General features: G+C 49.4%; 1 protein-coding gene across 3 annotated transcripts in view; it reads right to left on the minus strand.

The window, feature by feature from the left end:
* Positions 1-10: 10 nt before the first annotated feature.
* The window catches only part of Ppil2 (peptidylprolyl isomerase like 2), a 24194-nt gene continuing 2548 nt past the window's right edge, over positions 11-21656 (minus strand). The window contains exons 3-21 of one of the 3 annotated variants that reach the window (XM_029544428.1): positions 20342-20387; positions 19323-19385; positions 16975-17026; positions 15108-15159; positions 12765-12856; positions 12099-12188; positions 11358-11433; positions 10236-10396; positions 8452-8527; positions 8124-8230; positions 7655-7744; positions 7326-7359; positions 6611-6728; positions 5513-5569; positions 4775-4847; positions 4640-4702; positions 4352-4488; positions 3906-4027; positions 11-346 (exon numbers count right to left, since the gene is read on the minus strand). In XM_029544428.1, the coding sequence (XP_029400288.1) occupies positions 3931-4027; positions 4352-4488; positions 4640-4702; positions 4775-4847; positions 5513-5569; positions 6611-6728; positions 7326-7359; positions 7655-7744; positions 8124-8230; positions 8452-8527; positions 10236-10396; positions 11358-11433; positions 12099-12188; positions 12765-12856; positions 15108-15159; positions 16975-17026; positions 19323-19385; positions 20342-20387 (1484 nt within the window). In that variant the 3' untranslated portion in view covers positions 11-346; positions 3906-3930. Of the gene's footprint in view, positions 347-1625; positions 2342-3337; positions 4028-4351; positions 4489-4639; positions 4703-4774; positions 4848-5512; positions 5570-6610; positions 6729-7325; positions 7360-7654; positions 7745-8123; positions 8231-8451; positions 8528-10235; positions 10397-11357; positions 11434-12098; positions 12189-12764; positions 12857-14119; positions 14193-14333; positions 14364-15107; positions 15160-16974; positions 17027-19322; positions 19386-20341; positions 20388-21656 lie in introns of those variants that run through there. The other 2 variants (XM_021209014.2, XM_029544429.1) reach the window with 2 other exon arrangements.

The raw sequence follows: 21656 nt of genomic DNA on the forward strand, positions 1-21656 counted from the left end.
CCTGCCTAGTGAATACTCTTACCCTACTCCTGCAATGCCTGGCTGTGTTTTCACCCCGCCCAAGTCCCTAAAAGCAGAGAAGCAGGGTCTCTCTGACAAGCAAAGACATAGTTACCAGAAGTAGTCAGCAGATGTAGGTGCAAAGCATGTCTCTTCAAAAACTGAAACCAGCCACTGGTAACATGAAGAGAAGCTAAGAAGTAAGCATTCGATGTGCATCTTACGCAAATAGGGAGGTTCCTGGTGTAGAAGGCTGAACACTCTGTCCCAGGGCTACCCAAGTCGGCCACTGAGCTGACTCCCTTGGTGCTTCGGCAGCACGTGGCTCAGAATGTAGGGCTGGTCCCTGCCATAGAGCAACAGACTGGGTTTCACTTTATACCCTGGATGTACTTGAAATAGTTATGCATACAGAGGCCAGAGCCAATAGGGGAAACTGCAAAAGTTGAGAGTTTTCCACGATAAAGGAATAGTTTAGTATGGGAGCTACCTCTTCTGCCTGGAATCACCCTCATGATCTGATGGGGGTGGGGAAGGGTCTGGGCCATCCCTCAAGCCCAGGCTCTCAGGTATTAAGTCACAACCGTGCATCTATAAGGAGTGGTCAATTTGCAGAGGATGGAGGCCAGAGCCATTCCCAGATAAGCTTCATTGTTTTGTACCCTACCTAGGGCAGAAGGGCAGGAAGTAGGCCTGTGAAGGCAGCATGACAGGAAAGCGCTTAGCACCAGCTGCTCTAGGGCTGCCTGGGTGTGTGGTAGTCAAAAAGCAGTTTCTATCTAGTCCTTTGGGCTCCAGCCCCAAACCTTCTAAACCCAGATCCTCTGGCCAGCACAGGCGCTGGCTACTCCTGTTCACTTCAAAACCTACATTTTGGCGCCATTTCTTTGCCCAAGATTGGAAGCCTGGTAATACAAGAAATGCCTGTGCAATGCTTGTCCTAGCCGAAGCTGCTTTCTCCCCAACTACTTCCCGTTTCCCTCTAGACTAAGGCTGGCAAAGTGACTCTACCAGTAAGGTAAGTGCTGAAACTCAGCACAAGCAGCTGTGTGACCTTGGTTCAGTGCCACCCTTACCTAGGAATGAGCACTTGTCAACAGTCAGCTCAAACTGGACGTGCCAGCCTGGCTAGTTTTTAATACTTTTCCAAGGGGGAACTTGGTGGCTGAGGCATGGGAGACTGGATTTCACCAGTGGAAAGAAAGGCCAGGGAAAGCTCAGTATATCCTTATATGTGCTTCACTAAAGTTGAAGGATCTTGGAGAAGTCTTCTGACCGTTTTTGTATATACTAAGATTATATTTAGACGTTACGCTCTGGGCATGCTCTCTGCCCTTCAACTGAGCACTCTGTATTGTCTTTTGTGAGAGCTCTGACTGGGACGTTTTTGCTAGTACTCTATATGACTTACCTGTGTTGGGGAGTAATGGATATAAACCATTTATCAAGTTTTTTTGGATTTTGTGTTGGCCTTCTGTGAAATATAAACCAAAAGAACTGACCATGAGCTGGCTTCAGGGTATGTGATGCAAGACCACAGCCAGGCGTGCTGGTAAACTGCTGAATGCCTCACCTCCTTACATTTCTAAACAGCACCATTCTGTGACTATTTTAAAAATGCTTTCTTCAGAACAGTGGGAGGTGATACCAGATCATAAACGCCACTTTGCTTTAGAAATGTGATTTATTTCCTTGCTGTCTTGTTAGTATATACATAGTATTTTTATACCTTAATGCTTATTGTTGATGGCATTTGTCAAGTATTTGAAAAGATCAGAAATGAGTTTTTTTTCCCTCAAAAAAAAAAAATCCTCCTTTATTTTCTGATGAGCTCATCAGGCAGTTTTCAAAATCCAAGTGTCTTTACTGTCTAAAACACTACCATTTAAGCTGTAGACAACCGACCCATGGAAATGCAAGCCCTGGTGGCCTGTCCTCTGTGCTGGAGGACAGGAGAGGAGGAAGCAGCTGCCCTGGGGACAGCTGCTGAGCAAGGTGGACTGCAATGCCGTGGAAGCCACTGGGAGTTCACCATGAGCAGCAGGACCAGCAAGCTTGAGCGAACAGAGTGCCGTGGCCTCCCTGTCTCCTAGCCAAAGCTGTCAGCCCTCCGTGGCGTGTCCGTGTGAGGTATAAAAATAAAGCTCCTGTTGTCACATAGCATGGTTCCCGTAGTGGGGGTGGCGGGGAAGGGGGTGGGGGTGGGGCCGGCGAGCCAAGTTCCTTCCTGCAGCACCCAGTAGGAGCAAAGGACTCGTCAGGGTCTCAGAGCCACTGAAGACCCAGGGCTTCTGGGGTCCTGCTGCTTCTGACACCACCGTGTAGGAAGCTTGTGAGTGGCCTGAGGAGAGTGTGGGACACAGTTAGGCACCAGCAGCCTCTCTCCCTGCTGCTGCTCTGCCCTGTATAAGACAAGGTCTCTTGCCTTGTGGTGGCGCACGCCTTTAATTCCAGCACTCGGGAGGCAGAGGCAGGATTTCTGAGTTCGAGGCCAGCCTGGTCTACAGAGTGAGTTCCAGGTCAGCCAGGGCTACACAGAGAAACCCTGTCTCGAAAAACCAAAAAAAAAAAAAAAAACAAACAAAAGACCAGATCTCATAACCCGCCTCTTTTGTTTTTTGTTTCTACTTTAGAGGACAGGATCTTGCTGTGCGGCCTTGATGGTCCTGCCTCCACTGTATCTGGCCCCACACTGTGACCTATCAATAGCCAGAGGAGGTGACAGAGGGGTATAGGAAGGCAGGGGAAGGGCAGTGCAGTTGGCAGGTGATTATAGTGTGCTGGTCTGGAGACGTGTCAGGGATGAGTAGCAGCAGTCCTACCCCGAGACCATGCAACAGCTGCTGGAAGTGGAGAGGGGAGGGCGGTACAAGGCAGAAATACAAAAGGCCTATGGTTTTATCATCAGAAATGTAAACAGGTACCAGCTATATCCCAGAACCAAGAACTTTGGAGATTTTGTGGATTCAAGGTTTGGGGTAAAAATCAAGCCTAAGTTACAATGTAGTGTGGCATACTCTAAGGACAGTGCTTAGTGACAGAGAACACAGTGACATGACACTGCCTCCAGAGGGGGAATCTGCCCACACTTGACAAACAGCTGTGGAAAGGTTCTGGGGGAGCAAATCGCTGTGGCGAGCAGGTGGCTGTGAGTGACTGGACTTGTGGGCCCAATGAGTCCTTTTCAGCATACACACTGACAAGTGTCCTAGAATCAAAAGTTGGTAAGCCAGGCATGGTGGCAACTGCCTTTAATCCTACTTGGGGAGGTAGAGGCAGGTGAATCTCAGAGTTCAAGGCGAACTTAGTCTTACATAGTGACTTCTAGGACAGCCAAGGGTATGCAGACAGACTGTCTCAAAAACAAGGAGTAGGTGACTGGTCAGAAGAGTCAGAGGGAGCCACCGCTTTGTAAGGACCTTGGGCTCTCGTAAGAGCACATATTAACTGGGCTCAGCGGGTCACCATCATGGATGCAGAAAGGTAGGCAGGGAGCACAAGTGCTTTGTGGAAGTGGTATCAAGGTAAGACCATAGGACCCTGTCACAGTAGCCTGCCTCAGGATCCAGATTAGGTAGGGTCTGAGGACCATTCTCAATCTCCTTATCTAAATTTCTCTGAGACCGTCTCCCCATATAGCCAGGGTTGGCCTTGAACATTCAACCCCTCGCGCCTTGGTATTCTGAATGCTGGGACTATAGGGGCCCCTTGAAAATCTCCATTTTTAACAGGACACATAGGTGGTAGCACTGGCCAAGAAATGTGTTGAGTGTGCAGCCACCCTGAGGCAGAAATCATGGCACCAGATGAGGGTGGGGATGCCAGGAGTCCAGGGGCCCAAACTGGACCCAGGTCTTATAGGCAACAGGTTTATTGGTTTGAAGCCCACAGCCCTGCATCCCTACCAGGATCCCTGTGGCCATCCTGCTGCTACCAGGAGCTGAAGTCCCCAAAGCCCCGACTGGGCCTTTTCTTGGCCGTGGGGGTGGCTGTGCTGGTCGATGCTTCTTCCTCTGCTGCTCGTTTCCTGAGACATGAAGAAGAACACTCCAGTTGCCACAAAAGAGCCAGGAGCCTATGCTTGCAAGTCCCTTGAGAAACTATCCACAAATAGCCTTCAGAAGCCCCCTCTCCACAATGCTGCCCCCACATAGCCCAGCCAGTAAGGCATCCTTGCCTGCACCAGGCCTTATCAAGGCCCTCATGAGGCAGGCCCCTCAGCCTTAGTCTCCAGTCTAGCCTGTGCTGCTCTTGCCGACTTGGTTCCATGCAACACTATGAGGCTCTTGCCGACTTGGTTCCATGCAGCACTATGAGGCTATGGGAGATGCTGCCCATCAGTCATACTCACGTGGCCGCAGGGTTGATGTACTTGCCCACCCCCTGGCGGTATGTCTGGGGTCCCTGGTTTCCAGGCTGGGGCTGATTCATCTTGACCTTGGCCTCTGGATCCACCTGATGCTGTGTCTTTTTCCGTTCCTGGGCAATCTGGGAGGTAGCAAAATGTCTGATACAGAACCCGAGGGTCGGCTCTTCTCACCCCCAGCTAGGAAGGAGGGCAACAGCTGCTACAGAGCCTCCAGGTATGCCCTCCTGCTCCTAGCAAACAAGGCCATGACTTGCTTGGCACCTTCCTTACCTGGGCATCGGCCTCCTCATAGGGGTCCACAAACACTGTGGTTGTACATATACGCACTTCCTCCTGGTGGTAGAAAGCTCCATGAGCAGGCAAGCAGACTTCCCAAACAGCACCCAGTTCTCCCTAGCAACATACCTTAGGACGGTCAGTTTTGGGGTCACTCTCCACATTCTCCATGGCTGTCAGTGTGTCAAAGCCCCCAACAACCCTGCAGCAGAGAGACAGAGCTGGCTGGGTCCCCAAGTGCCCTGAGCAGAGTGTGGCATCACAGCAGAGCTGAGACATGCCATGAAGAGAGAGGACTGGCAGACAGTGCAGAGCCTCAGGTCAGTCCAGTCACCAGGCAGGGCAAGATGCACCACAACACAGAAGTGAGCAACACACCACACCCAGCCAGGTGTCCTGGATGAGCCACACTTCCTTTCCCCAGTTTGCTAAGGCAGGGTCTTATATAAGCCAGGTTGGCTTTGAACTCACTAACTGAAACAGGTCAAGAACTAATAATCCTTAGGCTTCCAACTCTCAAGTGCTGAGAATACCACTGTACCAAGCTCTTCCCCCACTATAACTGAATTGTCAGTACAGAATGCAAAAATACCACCTGGGCCTTTCTGGGAAAATCTGCTGACACTAGACTAGTGGATAAGGGGAAAGCAATGTGGTTCCAACTTCCAAAACGGTGCTCAGAGAGCAAATATGAACTACAGCTACCCGAGTGTCTCCGCTCCTTGGCCCCACAGGCCAGGAGCGCCAACCTTGCCCTATAGAAATACCCACAGTCCTCAGAGGCGATAGGAGGGATAAGAGCCAGGGCTAGGGAAAGGCAGGGAAGGCCCACACTGCAACCCAAATATTTACAGCATCTCCTCTTACCGTCCAAAGATGGTATGCTTCTTATCCAGGTAAGCACAGGATCGGAATGTGATGAAGCTGGGGATAAGTACAAGAAGATCAGGAAACAGGCTGTCCCACCAGTGTGCTCTAGGCTAGTAATGATTGCTCCTGCCTAGCTTGGACCTGTGTACTGCTGCCCATTGCCTGTCCCTGCTAAGGCCACACAGGTAAATCCAGACCTCTGGCTCTCTGGAGGAAGCCGGAGTTTGGTTCCTAACCTCCCATGAAAGGCAAGCAGGAGAGGCACGTGGCTTGAACATAGTCATTAGACTCTTTGGAGGAAGGAAATGGAGTGAGAGACTCAACCCCATCATGAGCCCTGCTAGGGGCAAAGGACTGAGGCTTCCAGGGTGAAGTACAACAGTCCAGATGTGTGCTGTCTGGAAGAAGTTCTAGACTACAGACTGTAAACAGGTGATAGCAAAAGGTTGGACAACATGAGACAAAGGTGGGGAGCACCTGCAATCTTAGCAGGAGGCTGAGCTCGGCCCAGCCTGAGCTACAAGACCTTCTCTCTGAATAAATCAAATGGAAAGCAGGAAGTGTGATGTTCCTACCCAGAGTGGCAAGGACAGTCCTACTGGGCCAACAGGACAGCAGCCTTCCCCTGGCAGCCACACCTCCTCGTGAGGCTCAGAAGGCTGAGTGCACAAGCTGCAATGAGCATGCCTCACCCAGCAAGCAGGGGCATTTCTGAGGCCACACATCAAGCACACATCAAGCACACACCGTGCACACTTGGTCTCATCTGCCTGAGCTGCTCTTGGCCTCACTGTGGAACCAAGGATGCCAGAACTGACTGGGTGCCATCACCTCACAGATGTGTGCCACACGCTCCCATTTCTGCCTGACCTACCCAAAGAGGACTTTGGTGCCTACCTTTAAGTATACCTACAGCTCGGAATGCTGTTCAACCCACTGACTCAGGCTCCTTTATTGAAGGGACCTAGGCTTCATCTAGGTGTGCCGTACTTTGATTAGATTTGACTTAGGCCAAGCACAATTTTACGGAGAAATCTTAGGTCCTTTGAATATCACCCCCAGCAGCTGAGTAAAAAGAGCTGGACATAAACTCACAACTGAGACTTGTTGGTGTTGGGCCCCGAATTGGCCATGCTGAGCACCCCACGGCCTGTGTGTGAAAGGTTGGGACGGAACTCATCTTTGAAAGGCTTGCCCCAGTATGACTCTCCACCTAGAACAGAGAGAAGCAGTCAGTGGTCAGCCACAAAGCCTAGTAGAGAAGCATCAGGAAAAAAAAAAAAAAAAGAAGCATCAGGGAGCCGTGGCCTTGAGGCAGCCTTCTTGATAACTCCTAGATTTCAGAGCCTTCTATACAAGCTGACACTGCTGTCTCACTTGTGGGCCAGGGGCTGAAGGCTTAAAGGTACAAGGCATCATTCCAACACATGGGTCCAAGTCATAGTTGGCCCATGGAGTTGGAGGCGTCGGGGAAGATTATTATGCCCCATAGGAGCAACGGGGGCACCTTCTTGCATGACAGGAAGGCATGGCCAGACCTCCTGAGTGAGCAGGTGGGTTCTGAGAACTTCACCTCCCTGTCTTGTTATGGTAGGACACCAAGGCTTAGGAAAGAGGAACTGATACTGTGGAAAAAGTAAGGGGCATGCCCAAGGTAGGCCAGTAGGCCAGAAGGCCAGCCACTGAATAGCCAGCCACCCCCAAGTCTGAAAGATTACACACCCAGAACTTAAAACCCAGCTCCCTCCCAGGTCCCATAGAACAGCCACATTTATTATTCCAACAGAACAGGGCAAGCACCAGCACCTACCTGTCCCTGTACCTGTGGGGTCACCGCCCTGGATCTGCAGAAACAAAACCCAGTGAGGCCACTGGCTCTGATGATGCCGATCACCCCGCACACCCTGGACAGGCTTCCCACAGGCATGGGCTGCGATAAGGACAGGGACCTCCTCTCTGACCCCAGCTAGGTCTTCCTGGGTGAGCACTCAAGGGCCAGCTATAGGATCCCTGGCACAAGATACACCTGAAGACCCTACCTTGGTCACACATGGAACAGGGAAGGTATGAGCCTGTTTGTTTCCTGGATGTTGCCCATGTTATCAAGTGTCTATGGCCACATTAACCTATACCACTCACCACAAAGTTCCTGATGGACCTGTGAAAGATGGTACCATCATAATACTGTTTCTTGCAGAGCTTGATAAAGTTTTCACAGGTTTTTGGTGTCTGCAAAATATCCCAACAGTATGAGGCACAGTAGTTAATAGCAGAGGCATAAGACATACAGATCTTCATCATAGCAGAAAGCTCTGCAGGCTTTGGTTCAGTCTGACTTCTAAAAGCTAAGCCGCAGAGTCCTACATCCATATGACACATGGGGAAAGAGAGTGAGTCAGGGCCCTATCCTAGGATTTGCACATACACTTACCAAGCAGCCAAGGAGGTATGTTGCTAAAGGGATTCCAAGGAAGGAAGTCAGGGCCCTTTTGATTCTCGGGGGGAGTCAGGTAAGGCTTCTTATAAGTCAACCAACCATAGCTCCACATTTAAGGCAGGACTAGCCTGTGGTCCCAGGAACCACCTGGGAACAGCCATCAACACTCACCAGGTCACAGTGCAGCTCTAGGTTAAGGTCGCCCTTGTTGGTGTGAAGCCTTACATAGCCCTTTTTCTTCACAAACTGGTAGCGCAGTACATCTTCATCAATGACAGCTGCAAACAAGTCCTGAGCTCTGCACTTGCCCTGCACCCGAGATACCTCCTCCATTCAGGCCACACAAGATCAGCACTAATGAGCCTCCCGTCAGGGGCACCCCAGCTCTGAGAAGAATGCAGGAGCCAATGCAGACGCGGATGAGAAGCAAGCAAGGAAGCCCCACTTGCTACCAATGTGAGTTCTGTCCCAGGGAACAAGAGGTAGAGGCCGCTAGTACCTGCTTCATGCGTGGTCTCAGGTACCATGGCAGTAGAGGTGAAGGAGGCACTGACCTTCCCTGTGGAGTAGTGGGCCTGCAAGAAAACCATGTGCTTACACCTACAATCCCTCTCCTCAGTGCAGCCTCCCTGACCACCACCCACAGGCACAGGGAGCGCCCAGCCCAAACTGAGAGCCGGCAGACGACCAGATTACTGGTGGCCTAGGTGATGGAGTGAAGCCTACTCTATAGGTTACAACTGATGCTAGTGAGTCAGGACAGGAAGTGCTGCCCGCCACACTTGCACTGCCTTCTCCCATGATACCACTGTGCAGGCACTTGTAAGTTTATTTCTGAAGGGTTTTTTTGTTTGTTTGTTTGTTTGTTTTTCAAGGTAAGAGTTTCTTTCTATGCATCCCTGGCTGTCCTAGAACTCACTCTGTAGACCAGGCTGGCCTTGAACTCAGTGATCTGCCTTCCTCTGCCTCCTCAGCACTTGGACTAAAGGTATTCACCACCAACACCAGATTTCTTCAAAAAAAAAAAAAAAAGAAGAAAAAAAAGATGATGTCACCAAGTAGGGTGGCTCACACCTTTAGTCCCACCCAGCACTAGAGAAGCAGAGGCAGACGATCTATGTGAGTTCAAGGCCAGTATGATCTACAAAGTGAGTTCTAGGAGAGAAATACAGAGATACCCTGTCTTGAAAAACAAAACACCAGGTGCATTGCATGTCTGGTGCTCTTAAAGATCAGAAGAGGGAGTTAGATCCCCTAGATAGTTGAGAACTGCTATGTCAGTGTTGGGAAACAGATCTGAGTTCTCTACTAAGTCAAGTGTTCTTAACCACTGATCCATTTCTCTATTCCAGGTGTTTGTTTGTTTCTTCTTTTTGTTTTTTGTTTGTTTGGTTGGTTGGTTTTTCGAGAAAGGGCTCCTCTGTGTAGCTCTGGCTGTCCTGGAACTCACTCTGTAGACCAGGCTGGCCTCGAACTCAGAAATCTGTCTGCCTCTGCCTCCCAAGTGCTGGGATTAAAGGCATGTGCCACCACTGCCTGACCCCAGGTTATTTTTATATACAACAGTACATAGAATAAAAGTACTTTTTTCATCATATAGGGGAAGGAAAACAAAAGAGGATTGCTCTACAATTCAGTAATACCCAGAAGTGCAATGGCTGTGTTCAGCTAGGGAAATTATAGATGAACTTTAGTTTTCCACATTTTCCTGGATAATCACTATGTGGGAGACTCCACCTCTGCCTTCCCCATGACTCAGGCTCTCCAGACTCAGTCTACATGGGAGAAAGACAGCACCTATGGGCTAAATGTGCTAGAGAAATTCCAGCACCACAGCTGTAGATAGGGCATAGGGTAGACAAGCATGCTCGTCCCCAGTAAGGTCCAGTAAGACCTTGGTAGCTATAGCAACCCTAGCCCTCCCTGCCACCACAGATCTGCAAACCCTATCTCTGTCCTGAAATGTAAAAGCTGCCTTTGGAATGCTGAAGACAGCAGGTACATTGGTCACTGAAGCCTATGTCAGGGCCCATACATAAGGCAGCCCTATTTCTGCTGAGCCACTGTTGCCACGGGACCCCAGCTTGTCAACTATTCCTCCACACCAAGAGTGTGCTACTCCCTCCTGATCTGTTTGGGGCCCAGTCACTCCAGCAGCCCTGGAGGGCCCAACAGCACTGGGAGGGTCCCAGCCACCATGCCACCAAATGCATGCGGGCCCTGTCAGCACCTTCCCTGGGATCTCTCCTCAGCTCAGAGGCAGAGCCAGAGTACCCCACTCACCGCATTCAGTTGGTCCACCTTCTTCTTCTCAGGCGGCCTCATGGTAGCTGCTAAAATCTCATCTCCTTTGAACTCTTTGTAGAGCTCCTGTAGCGTCTCTCTCGTCTCCGCATTTGTATTTTTCAAATAATAAGATGGGTCTTGTTTGGCTTTTTCCTCATCTACAAAACAGTATATTGGAACTGAGCAGCCAAGGCCCCAGAAAGCCAAGGCCCCAAAGAGCCCCAAGATGAGCTAACAGGAATAGAGATGGGGAAGGCCACATGAGAAGCCACAGGAGAGTTGATTAGGGCAGGGTTCTTTGGTCTTAGCACAGCCATGACTTACTGCCCTTGATCATCTGGCAGGAGCTCTAGTAGATGCAACAAGGAGATTGGTGGAGCACACAGAAGACACTGTCATGGTGCGCGGCCCCGGGCCTGAAGGGATGTCCCTCATAAAGTCAATGGGAGCCGCCCTGTTCTCTGTATTACCTATACTGCAACCTTTTCACAATGATGCTTTGCTTTTGTGAATTTAAGTGTTAAGGAAGGCCGCATGTTGCCTGCTAGGCCAAAGGCTGTAACTTACTGAGCAGTGAGCTTCCCTAGGCCTGGCCTCTGGGTCTCCTGAGTGCAGTTATCCCTGAGTTGTGTGTAGCTGGCTCCTTGGTATGGCACAAGTGAGCTCAGAAACTTGAGCCACTGCATAGTATGTTATAGTATGTTACAGTGTGCTCAATGGCATGGACCAAGCTCAGGAAGCAGGAGAGTCAGGGCCCAGTCTATACCCTAGACAAGTCTCATGTCACCCAGTCTCACCTGCAGCCCTGTCACTGTACCCTGGAAAGAACAGTGGCCACCAGCAATCCAGAGAGCACAGTCCCACCAGAGCTAGGGAAAGGTAGGTGTCTGTGTGTTTCAGCTGCTTCTCTAACCATCTGACAGACATGCTAGTGTATGCTGTAATGCCAGCACTTAGAAGGGAGACGCAGGAGGGATGCTGCGCATTTAAGGAGTCTCATCTATACAGCAAATTTCCTAACAGTCAAAAGCCACTCTGAAGCATCGTGTCTGGGCCCCCAGAAGGAAGGACTTGCCCGAGAACATGTAGTCACTCACGGTAGCCTTTAGGTGTCCATACCTGGGTCTATTATTCTCATGTTATTCTTCACATGGAAGAAGTTGCTAACATTGAATTTGTCCAAATTGGTGGGGTCCTGTGAGAAGAAGAGAACACTCAGAAGTACAATGGACTGTGTCAAGCACTTCAAGCACCTGTGCCAGGTGTTGAAGGCTGGACAGATGCCTCCAGGCACGAGGATGCAGCTGAGCTGTGTGAGGACTAGGGCGTGAGGCCGAGGCCGTGCCCCAGCCCAGTGATAAGCACAGACTGCCTACCTGTTCATCAAGCAGTGTGCCCTGCCTTAGGCCTCAAAAATAAGGAATGAGGCTTGCTGCCAGGTAGCACAGGATGTGGACTGGGAAGCCACTGGACCAAGCTTCAGTCAGAAAGGAACAAGCCACAGAGTTGTTTAATCCTAGCCTAGCCTACGCTCCCTCAAGGACATCCACACACACCACCATGGGGACAGCTGTGTAGCTGCTGTTCTCAGAGTTGGGGAGGGACCTGAAGAGCAGCCTAAGTGTCCTAATACCTAAGACACTTGTGGGGCAGGTATAGCCCTCATACAGGAGCCATGAGAGCCAGAGGCAGCCATGGTCCCCGGTGGCCGCAGGGGAAGGGGATGGCACTAGACAATAGTTGGGTAGCAGCAGCCAGGGGTGTTATGGTACAGACGACCACCAAGCCTGGTGAAGAAAGCTGGGGGGCAGAGGGCAGAGCAGAGGGTCAAGGTCAGGCACCTCCTGTGAAGCTACTTACCTGCAGGGTGATGATGTCTTGCCTGGAAAAGGGCTCATCCGTTAACAGATCCCTCAAGTTCTTGGCCTTGATGTTTAGCTGCTCCACTGCCTAGAGCAGTACAGAGATATCACAGTTCCTTCTGGGCCCTGGCACAGAGGTATGAGGTAAACAAGCACACAGGGCCACTCCGGGTACACAGTCTCAAGAGCTCTCACCTGTCTGGCAGAGAGCAGCCAAACCAACCTGGCCGCTTCAGGCAAGAGTTCCAACATGGGCTCTCTCTCCTGTATCATGCCCTGTCCTCATCCTGGACTGAGCCAGGAATGGAGACAGCTCAGGTCCCTCCTGCCAACCTGGCCCATGTCCTTTCTAAGAATCTGGCCTCCTTTTATCTCCCTTTACTCCCATGTTCGTTCCAGAATCTGGTCCATGCTGAAGACAGGCTAATACTTTCTGGGATACAAGGAACCCTTGCTTAGGCAGCCCAAACTGCCCACCTGGGTTTGAGGTCCAAAGGCCACTCGAGTCACCTGACCTTTATTTTAGAGATAATGTCTTGTGCTGGAAGCTACGAAAGTCATGAGGACAGGCATGCTCACTGTTCCTGGTCCACCCTCAACACTCAGCCAGGCACATGTTCGGGCCCAACATCAAATAGTCCCACTCACTGCAATGGGGGCCTACCTCATAGGCATAGACATTGCCAGTTGTCCTGATGGCCACAATATGGGTGTTGTCAGTGAACACGGAATACAGCACTGGACAGTGGTACTGCCCTAGAGAGAAAGCACACACAGGCTAGTGGCCCTCAAGAGCTTTGATTAAACAATCATGATAGTACATATTTTAACTGTAGCTACCCAGGAAACAGAGGCAAAAGAACAGAGTACAAGGCCAGCTGGACAATCTACCACGACATTGTCTCTAAGTGGAATTCTAAAAAGGAGTGGCAGCAGTGTATTTGCCTAGCATGTGCTAAGTTCTACATCCAACAAGTACCACAAGGAAAGGAGAGAGGGAAGAAGGGAGGCTGGAGGGAGACAGGGAGCATGGGACAGAGGAGGAAAAACAAGAGATGGAGGAACCAGTAGTGGTCAAAAAAGAAAGAAGGCAAAACCTTAGGCCAGCTGCCAAGACCTGGGAAGGCCAGGGGTGGCAGCCATTGAAGCTCCATCCCGCAGCATGAACAAGCCCCTACACATTTTACAAGACCACATTTCTGCTGCCTTACTCAGGACAGTGGCAGCCTCCAGACTGGCTCAGGTGGCCACCTTCTCCTCTTAAAAGCCATGCCAGACAGAGATCCTGTCTCCACCACTTTCCACCTCTTCTCATATCTCCTGGCCTTCTTCACCTAGCTCTCTACCCAGCTAGCCAGCCCCAATAGATGATCTCCCATCTAGTAGGGACCTTATCTAGTGAGTCCCAGTAGACAGTGGGATGGGAGAGCAGTCATGTTACCCACATGCATCTAGATAGACTTCTAAAAATCTCAGTTAAAAAAAAAAAAATCACCCACAGCCAGGTGGTGGTGGCACACGCCTTTAATCCCAGCACTTGGGAGGCAGAGGCAGGCGGATTTCTGAGTTCAAGGCCAGCCTGGTCTATAAAGTGAGTTCCAGGACAGCCAGGGCTACACAGAGAAACCCTGTCTCGAAAAACCAAAAAAAAAAAAAAAAAAAAAAGATATAAGTCATGGGGAGCAGGGGAGGGGGAGGGTAGAGGGGGCTTTGGGGATGGCATTTGAAATATAAATGAAGAAAATACCTAATTAAAAAAAGTGAAAAAAAAAAAAAAAAGGACATAAGTCATTATATTTTTCTTGTTTTGTTTCTGTGTAGCTCTGGCTGTCTTGGAACTAGTTCTGTAGACCAGCTGGCCTTGAAAACACAGAGACCCACCTGTCCCTGCCTCCTGAGTGCCCAGCCTCTACCCTGGCTGAGATGGTTTCCACGGTGTTAGACTCGTGTCATGCATGGACACCCTCGAGCACACCTCTGCCAGAATGTTCTTCCCACACCTTCATACAGGTCCCTTACCAAGTCTCCTCTCAGGCCTGTCTGCTGGCCTCAGTGGGTGTCCTACTGGTCCCCTTCCTTCCTTTACTTCTGTCTAAAACAGAGAGGACATCTGATGCACTAACCATCTTTTGCCTAGATTCTGCCCCCAATGAAAGCTCTTCTCATTCAGGGCTACATGCATGCACACATACATGCACTGCCACACATGTGTGCACACACACCTCACCCCTACCTGCACATCTCCAGGCAGACAGTAGAGGAAGATCTGTTCAATATGAGCCACATGGCCTATGAACCCAGGGTTGCTGTATATCAGACAATGAAGAAAAATGCCTGCTCCTCCCTATGCTTGCAACATTTCCCTGGAAAACACCCGGTGAGCACTGACAGCAAACTCCCCCATGTCACTGTACCAGAGTGACAAGGAGACCCCTTGGCCAAGACCACAAAGGGTCCACACAAGATCAATCAGACCCCAGGATAGGAGCATGGCAGCTGTAGCTGTAGCTACATTATCTGGATAGGCAACAAAAAGCGACAAAGGGACTCAGAGTAGGAGGCTCCAAGTGGGGCAGAAGTGATGACAGTCTGATCTTGAGTAGGAAATGCCTCCCTAACACCACAACCACAGTGGGGCTGGCCATCGTGGGCCTTGCTCTAAGCAACTTCCACCTACAGTCACGAACAGCCCACAGCCTCAGCCAGGTACAGCTCATGCACAGGGACCCAACTATGGCACTAGCAGCTCACAACTGCCTAACTGCCTTTACAGGATCCACCTATCCTTACTTAAACCACCTGGACCTTTGAGAAGTCATGTGACATCTGGAAAAGCAAAAGCAAGTGTCAGAAAGGTACGAGAGAGGGGGCTGGAGATGAGTCTGTGAGGTAGAACACTGGGTAGGCACTGTGGCCCATGGTCAGCCTCCAACCACGAGAGAAGAAAGGAAGGAAGCTCAGGATCTCTGTGGCCAGTCCTGGAGCTGTGTACAAAAGGGATCCTCACCTTCACTATTCTTTGCAAAGTTCAGCTTGATCAAGGACTTCCCATCAAGTTTCTGGAAGACATATAATTAACAATAATGAATAAGGGGTGAAGTAACACAGAGGCTACCAAGACAGGAGCAACAGGGACAGAACAGAAAGATCTCTCTCTGCACAACTGACCCTGAAATGGAGATCTCTCTCTCTCTTTCTACCTTCTTTCCCCCTGCCTTTCTACAGTAAAGCTCTAAAACCATAGACTGTCTCTGCTCATCAAGGCCTGCCGTGCTTGAACGATGGGATAGACTTTCCCCTAAAGAGCTGCATCTACCCTCCTACCAGAAGGCCACCCTGCATACAGACCGCCCACGTGGGAACCACCCAGCACCCCCTCTCCCTGCCCTCTCCTCCCTTCAGCCCTGGGGCCCCCATTTTTTTTTTTTTTCAGCTCTTCTGCAGTGTCCAGCAGTCTCTGGGATGCCTGAGACTGAGAATCTGTTATCTCTGGCCTCCAAGAGGCCCAGAGACCTCGGGCTGCCCCTTGTCCCTCACCGACCCCCCTTGAGCTGGGATTCTGTGACTTCCCACAGCCAGACACCCACCCAGGGCCACCATGCGTCCGCCCGCCCAGAGCACTGGAACTCAGGTGGGACGCGGGTTTTCTCCCACTCCCTTTATTTGCCCACGCCCTGTGCCCAATAGCAAGGAGCTCCAGGGTGACATTCCTAGGTTGAACAGCAGCAGAGGTCAGCAAAGCAGAGCACAAATCTACAAGGTAAGGCAGGGACCACATATCACAGTGAGGAAACCAGTAAACGATGTTGTCATCCCAGCCTGGGCCCTTGGAAAAAGCTCCTGGAGCTTCATGACCGTCAGCCACACTCTCAAGTGTGGACAACAAGGAAGAAAAGCAAATGATTTCAGGAGCTAGGCAAGACACAAGCTTCTACCCCACACAGCCGAAGAGAAGTTCACAGGCTCAAGAAACAGTCTAAGACCCCTGTGGAGAGGGGCTGGTAGTATGTGCATCTACACTGGAGAGTCCCTGGAACCCCACATCAGTCCCAGACTGTCACCAGAGCCAGAAAGACTGCAACCAGTTTCCTGCCACCTAGTAGGCTAGAGTCTTAAACACTTTTGTTTTGTTTTGTTTGGGATTTTTTGGGGGGAGAGTTGGCAGGGTGCCAGAATGTAAAGCAAAGCCTTCTGCAAGCAAGTGAGCAAGGCAAGTACCCTATTACTCGGCTATAGCCCCAAGCTCTTGCCAAGAGAATGCCAACTGCAGGCTGGGAAGTGAAGGAGGAATTTCATCTGCTCAGGATATTCCCGTCTCATAAAACCCTGTAGCATTAGACCAGAACCTACATGTATCCTCCCATCAACATTAAGCCATCTCCTGATTGCCTGCTACCTACCATAATCTAAATGCTAAACACATAATTATTTTCTGATACTGCTTAGGGAACAATGACAAGAAAAAGCATGTAGATAAGTTCACATACAACCTTCTACAAATACTTCTTTTTTTTTTTGGGGGGGGGGGGTGTTTCGAGACAGGGTTTCTCTGTATAGCCCTGGCTGTCCTGGAACTCACTCTGTAGACCAGGCTGGCCTCGAACTCCACAAATACTTCTTTATGAGCATAGCTGACTGAATCCAAGAACATGGACTCTGCAAATACAGAGTGCCAACTGTATATCCTCATACGTGTGCACACAGAGGCAACACTTGTAGAAAGCGCAGGACCGTCACTCCCAGGTTCTGTGAGGTGAGCAGTTCTCCTCCTGAGAACAGGAGAACTGCAAAGTAAGGCAGGAGCAGGAGCTGAAGTAAGGCAGGAGCAGGAGCTGAGCTCTCACTGGCCCACAGAACTCTGCTTGAGCACCTACCTCTCCAGTGCTGGGATTGGTCCCATACTTCTTAAGCCAGGGAACAATGTTCCTGATGGGAAGAGAGAACAAAAAGTGTCACCAGGGGGCTGAAGAGAGGGCTCAGGAGCCCCTTGCACAGGGCCTGAGCTCCCAGCACCCACTTGACATGGCAATAACAACCATCTGTAATTCCAGCTCCAGAGGATCCATGTCCTCTCCCAGCTCCTGTAGGCACTGCACAAGTGTGCTACACACACAGGCACTCAGGTAAAACATCCACACACATAAAATAAAAATAAATCTTACAAAAAGGAAAAGAAAGGGCTGGTGAGATGGCTCAGCGGGTAAGAGCACTGACTGCTCTTCCGAAGGTCCTGAGTTCAAATCCCAGGAACCACATGGTGACTCACAACCACCCGTAATGAGATCTGACGCCCTCTTCTGGTGTGTTAGAAGACAGCGACAGTGTACTTATTTATAATAAATCTTTGAGTAGGAGCGAGCAGAGGTCCTAAATTCAACTCCCAACAACCAGATGAAAGCTCACAACCATCTGTACAGCTACAGTGTGTTCTCATATACATAAAATAATAAATAAATCTTTAAAAAAAAAGGAAANAAAAAAAAAAAAAGGTCAGGAGCACACGGCTGGCAGAGGCAACAACCCCTGAGGCCTTAGAGCTCCGCCCCAGAGAGCAGACTGCACCTCACTACAGACAGGAAGAATACCTTAAAGAAGGGGAGAAGGGCAGTAGTGGTGTACACCTTTAATCCCAGCACTTAGGAGGCAGAGGGAGGCGGATTTCTGAGTTCGAGGACAGCCTGGTCCACAGAGTGAGTTCCAGGACAGCCAGGGCTACACAGAGAAACCCTGTCTCAAAAAACAAACAAACAAACAAACAAACAAACAAACAAATGGAGTACACTTGCAGATTCATGCGTTTTTAAATCTATCAGTGTGGAGAGTTTTCCTGGTGCTGGAGAGTGAACGAAGGCTGTGTACACTAAGAATGTCCTTTCCCCTGAGCTACACTTGGCATTTGCAGAAGTTTTACTGCAGTTACATATAAACAAGAATTTTAACTGGACAAAAGGGCAAGCAAATGTGAGTATATCTATATAACAAAATACTGTGTCAGCATCAAAAATTATGCTGCGACCATGCACAGCGGTAAGCCACATGTGGTGTAAGCTTAGCTATTTGTGAGATTTATGAGAATGGGAAGTCACTCGAACACCAGCCAGGCAATACAGTGAGATTCCCCCTCCCCCTGCACTCACCAAAGAAATCTGTGCACAGGGCTAAGAGGGCATTAACATTCACTGATGATCCTAGATAGATCATTGGGGTAAGTTGTTCTATTGAAGTATTTTTTTATTTTTTATTTTTATTTTTTTGCAAATTTTAGAAAAAAATGTAGGATGTAAAACAAGCTTAGCTGGAACATAAAACAGGGTGCAGTGCGTCAAAGTACAATGCAGAGAACTCTGCACCTCTCGTGATAGCTCTGCTTTCACCACGCAGAGAACATCCAGCACATCTCTACTGCACATCTGGAAGCAGTTGGCCTCTAAGACACAGGGGAGTAGGTCCCACTCCACTCCACTGCAACAGGATCTGCCAGCTAGTGCTGCCTGCTAGAGGTCACTTCTGCAATGTCCCTGAAGGCCTGGCTGTCCCTCCGAGATACCAAACAGGCTCACCTAGATGTCATGAGATTTCTAGGGACAAGATTTTAGTAACTTTGACCCTGCTTAGACACAAACTCTACATTCCTTTCTCTAACTGGTATCAAGAATCCTGTCATATTTATTAAATCAAAATTAAATATAGAGTGCTGGGGAGGCAACTTAGTGGATAAAGTACTTTCTATGCAAGCACAAAAGCCTGAAATTTGTATTCCATCCAAGAACCCATGTTAAAGCCAGACACGATGAGGCTGGAGAGATGGCCTAAGTTCAATTCCCAGCAACCACATGGTGGCTCACAACCATCTGTAATGGGATCTGATGGTGACTACAGCTACAATGTACTCAAATAAACAAACAAACAAACAAACAAAAGCACCCATCTGTAACTTTAGTGGAACTGGAGGCATTGAGACAGGTGGAATCAGGAGCCTGCTGGTCAGCCAGTCTTGCTGACAGTGCCAAGTTCACTGACAAGGTCTTGTCTCAAAAAAATAAGGTGAAAAACAACAGAGAAAGCCCCGTGAGGTTGACCTCTGGCCTCCACATATACATGCACCTGAACACAATTGCACATACACAAATAACATGTACCCGACGTGGGGACGGGGATACATACACACACACACACACACACACACACACACACATATTTAAAAATTCAAGAGTAAACTCACAGCAAGTCAAAGACGACACCTTCTGGGGTGCAGACTGGGTAGACAAAAGGCTGGAGAGAGAGACTGAAAAGAACAGAGACCCCTCATCAGCTTCTAGGCACACTGAGCATGCTCTGGGTCCCACAACCTGCCCCACAGGTCTGAGTACCCTCTGTCACTGACACCATGCCACTAAGAATATGCTGCTGTCCCACGAGCTGCCTTAGTACTTGAGGCAGCAGCAGCCCACTTCATATCACATAAGAGAGAGGTGCCTCATGATGGCCTTGAAGGAGCAAGCTGGGATTCCCTCTCCAGACCCTTATAGAGCAGTCAGACTAAGCTTCACCCCAGCGCTATCCTCCCCCATCCCAGGGTTTAATAAGGCCCCTGTGGTATACTGTCTGCACACCACCCTGATGTATGCTGGGCACATGGACTGGGGTGGAGGCCTCCAGCAGCCTCAGCTACCACAGCTATGCTTCATATGTGTCTGCAGCTGTGAGCTGCCTGAGCCACTGCTTGTCGCCCTTTCTTGGTTTCAAGTCTTTAATTCTAGTGTTCTGGAGGCAGAGGCAGGTCAGTCTTCTTGAGTTTAATGAGCTCCAGGTCGGCCAGAAGCCAGAGCAGAAAACAGACCCTATCTTAAAAAACAAAACAAGGACTAGAGAGATGGTCCAGCAGTTAAGAGCACTGACTGTTCTTCCAGAGGCCACGAGTTCAAATCCCAGCAACTACATGGTGGCTCACAACCATCTGTAATGAGATCTGATGCCCTCTTCAGGAGTGTCTGAAGACAGCTACAGTGTATTTACATATAAAATAAACAAATCTTTAAAAAAAAAAAAAAAGTCTATGCAAATATGCAAGGATGGCAGCCTATAACCCCAATACTTGGGAAGTAGCCGCGGGAGATTCAGGAGTTCAAGGTCAGCCCAAACTGCAGTTAAAAGACCCTACCTTAAAACACACACACCTATTTTGGAAGAAATGATACTCAACCAAAGCCAAGGAAAAATAGAAGGATTTAAAGCTCTCACCTGCAGTGGTCAAAAGGTAAGCGGCGAAAACTTGTCTGTGAGATATCTGTTAAAGATGAAATAAAAAACAGATAACCTATTTGGAAAATATTTCCTCTATGAATACCTACCATTAAAACTACACTACTATGGCAGGCATGGTGATGCACTCCTTTAATGCCAGTACTTGAGAGGGAAGCGGAGACAGGTGGATCTCTGTGAGTTTGAGGACAGCCTGGTCTACAAAGCGAGTCCTGGGATAGCCAGGACTGTGTACCCAGAAACCCTGTCTCAAAAAACAAAAGACAAAGCAAGCAAACAAACAAACAAAAACTATATTACTATGAATTAAATCTCGCATTGCTGTTGTTTCAAGAGAGAAGACTGTGTTATGTGTTACTAGAGATCAAACTCAGGGCCTTATAAATGCTATATGCTAGTTGCATCACTGAACAATACCTCCAGGCCCTATGTTAAGAATCTTTTGGTAGTTGCTAGGCAGTGGTGCCACACTCCTTTAATCCCAGCACATGGGAAGCAGAGGCAGGCAGATCTTTGTATTCAAGGCCAGCCTGGTAAACAATTCAAGTTTTAGGACAGCCAGGGCTACACAGAAAAACCCTATCTTGGAGGGAAAAAAAAAAATCTTCTGCCGGGCATGGTGGCGCACGCCTTTAATCCCAGCACTCGGGAGGCAGAGGCAGGCGAATTTCTGAATTCGAGGCCAGCCTGGTCTACAGAGTTAGTTCCAGAACAGCCAGGGCTACACAGAGAAACCCTGTCTCGGAAAAAAAAAAAAAAAAATCTTCTGGTGGGGCCCAGAAAGATGGCTGGGCAGTTAAGAACACATTCTGCTCTTATACAAGACCTGAGCTCAGTTCTTAACACTCACATGTGGTGGGTCACAACTGCCTGTAACTCACCAGGGAACCTAACACCTCTGGCTTCTAAGGGCAGGTGTCTCTAAGGGCAGGTATCTACTCATGCATGCACGCACACTCACACATCTAAAAATAATACATGCTAGAGAAATGGCTCAGTGGCTCAGTGTACTTCACTGGAGGTAGAGACAGAAGCAACTTACTGACAAGCCAGTGTAGCCCATCAGTGAGCTCTAGGTTTAGTGACAGACTCTTGTCTCAACACAAGAGGAGTTGAGAAGTGAAGCAAACCTTTAATCCTAGCAGTTAGAGGCGGAGGCAGGTAAATTTCTATGAGTTCAAGACCAGCTTAATCTGGGGGCTGGTGAGATGGCTCAGTAGGTAAGAGCACCCGACTGCTCTTCCGAAGGTCCGGAGTTCAAATCCCAGCAACCACATGGTGGCTCACAACCATC

This window comes from Mus pahari, chromosome 12 (genome assembly GCF_900095145.1).
Source record: "Mus pahari chromosome 12, PAHARI_EIJ_v1.1, whole genome shotgun sequence".
Taxonomy (NCBI): Eukaryota; Metazoa; Chordata; class Mammalia; order Rodentia; family Muridae; genus Mus; species Mus pahari.